Source organism: Pseudochaenichthys georgianus, chromosome 16 (genome assembly GCF_902827115.2).
Source record: "Pseudochaenichthys georgianus chromosome 16, fPseGeo1.2, whole genome shotgun sequence".
NCBI lineage: Eukaryota > Metazoa > Chordata > Actinopteri > Perciformes > Channichthyidae > Pseudochaenichthys > Pseudochaenichthys georgianus.
In genome coordinates this window covers 10,959,848-10,962,015 of record NC_047518.2, presented here as the reverse complement: position 1 = coordinate 10,962,015, position 2,168 = coordinate 10,959,848, and the positions used below count along the sequence as shown (strand labels likewise).

Here is a 2,168-nt window from a genome sequence, read left to right as displayed (position 1 = left end):
CTTCTGTGAGTTTTTGGTGCGTCACTTTATTGAAGGTGTTTGACCGTAATAATTGAGGGACACTGTAAAATAACAGTTTTTACATGCTTAACTCTAAATTATGTCCGTAATAAATAAGGGAAGAAACCTGTAAAATAACAGTGTTTCTCTGTAAAGGAAATTAATTATATTTACTGTGAATTTACGTTTTTTTCCCATTATTGTAATTAAGGTATTTCACTGTAATTTGACGGTACGTTTTTGGAAGCACCAGCTGCCAGACTTTTACCGGTTTTTTCTTTTACAGTGTACATAAAGTGTAGGGGTGCTACTGCTGCTGCAGGGAGGGGGGTAGGGGATGTGGTAACGAGAGGGAAGTTAATGTAAACAGTCAGTGTGATAATATTTTCGGTGTCAGTGTGAGTCCCACAAATATCAGAGATGGAAATGTTTAAGACTGCTGTGGCCATTGCCCACAAACAGACAAGCATGGGGTTAGGGCTGGTGGCCCTGACAGCTGGGGGGGAGCAGATCTTCTCCACAGTGGTCTTTAGCTGTCCCTGCAACCAACTCAACTTCCTCTACGGCTTAGTATTCCTGCTTGTGCCCGCTCTGGCTCTGCTGCTGCTGGGGTTCATCCTCAGTGAGAATACGTGGAAGGTACTGACGGGCATGTGTCAGGAGCCGCGCCGCTGGAGGAGGCTGTTCACCGCCGGCTCGGTCCTGTGCCGGGTCAGCTGCATCGCACTTGTGGCACCCTGCAGCTGGATAGCCATGGCTCTGCTCAACGGGAAGTACTATGAGTGTGCGATGACCGGCACCAATGTGACCGCTTACATCAAGCACCTGTGTGGAGACAAGAGTTTGGACCAGTGTCAGCAGGAGCTGAGCAGCTTGCCCTGCCTGGGGCCGAAGGAGGACCGGCAGCGGGTCCTGATCACTCTCAGAGCCGATTCCCAGGTCAGTGCACACCTCCACACATCGTATAGCAAGTAGCCTACACTGTGATGAAGTGAAATCAAGTCTAAATCAAGTTGTCTGAAGAGTAGACAGCATCACTTGATTTAGATGCGTGTCATATAATAACACGTGCCAAGGACAACTGCAATATAAAGTAAATAAAGTTACAATTTGAGAGGACCTGCATATGTCATATCGAACAGAACGGTGAGCTTGCTTTAGACCTTTTAGATAAAAAAACTAACATTTGCCCTCGCTCAAACGTCACAAAAAGAAGAATGGATGAAATGCCACCTGCAAAACAGTATTCTGATGCTGGCAGATGTGTATCTGACACTTCGAGATTTGACACAGAAAGACCTCTTTTCAGGGTTTTCTGCGTAAACAAGTTATTTTTAATGATTCAAAATGCACTGACGTTAATTTTTTTATTTTTCAACTTTATAATAGATTTACCTTAAAAACAGTGCCCTTCCTTTTCTGTGCAAAAGTCATGTTTTCAAATCACAAGCGTATACTGTGCAAGTGAAATCATATGGCTGACAGATGCTAACAGTCCCTCAGTATAACATGAAGACCAATCTTGCTGGGCCATTAACATACAAAGTTGCATAAAACATTGTTTTTGTTTTTGCTTTATTTTCTTTCAGCTTTTAATGGGTAAAAAGTGATTTTATAGCTCTCTTATTCCATCCTGTGTGGCCATAGATTCTGGGATGGCTGCTCATCGCCTCCATCATGTTGTCCAACCTGCTGATGATCTGCATGGCTCGGTGCACATCCCCCATCAGCTACCTGCAGCTCAAGTTCTGGAGAACGTATGTTCAAGAGGAGAGCAACCTGATGGATTCATACAGCTCTAAACACGCCAAAGAGCTCGCTAAGAGGAACCTGAAGAGCTTCTTCGACCAAGAACCGCCTGCAAACATCAGCACACCTTCCAACAGGGCCTGGAAGAAGATCTCCTCGCTCTACAAGTTCAGCACCAAAGACCATTACTACAGCACCATTCACCGCTATGTGGAGGAAAGTTGTGACAATGACATGATGAAGATCGCTTCGGTCAAGTCCAGCGGGACTGCTGACAACATCCCAGCTGCTCTTGGTTTTGTAGACGATGTCAGGATGGCGTAGTGACAAACATTTTCAGCACCAAAGCCCATCTGCAGGGATACACCAGCTGAGGGATCCTGCTGAACATGATGTCAGTGAACTGCTTATAGTTTATA

The 2,168-nt window shown here is 45.1% G+C and overlaps 1 protein-coding gene across 1 annotated transcript; it reads left to right on the top strand.

Moving 5' to 3' along the window:
- The first annotated feature begins 420 nt into the window (after positions 1-420).
- calhm6 (calcium homeostasis modulator family member 6) lies at positions 421-2,073 on the top strand. Its single transcript, XM_034101553.1, has 2 exons — positions 421-939; positions 1,648-2,073. The coding sequence occupies exons 1-2, from the start codon at positions 421-423 to the stop codon at positions 2,071-2,073; spliced, it is 945 nt and encodes a 314-aa protein (XP_033957444.1).
- The last annotated feature ends 95 nt before the right edge of the window (positions 2,074-2,168 follow it).

Coding starts and splice junctions, on each gene's coding strand:
- calhm6 (XM_034101553.1), top strand. CDS start 421: ATGGAAATGTTTAAGACTGCTGTGGCCATTGCCCACAAACAGACAAGC. Junction 940..1,647: donor CTCTCAGAGCCGATTCCCAG/GTCAGTGCACAC, acceptor GTGTGGCCATAG/ATTCTGGGATGGCTGCTCAT.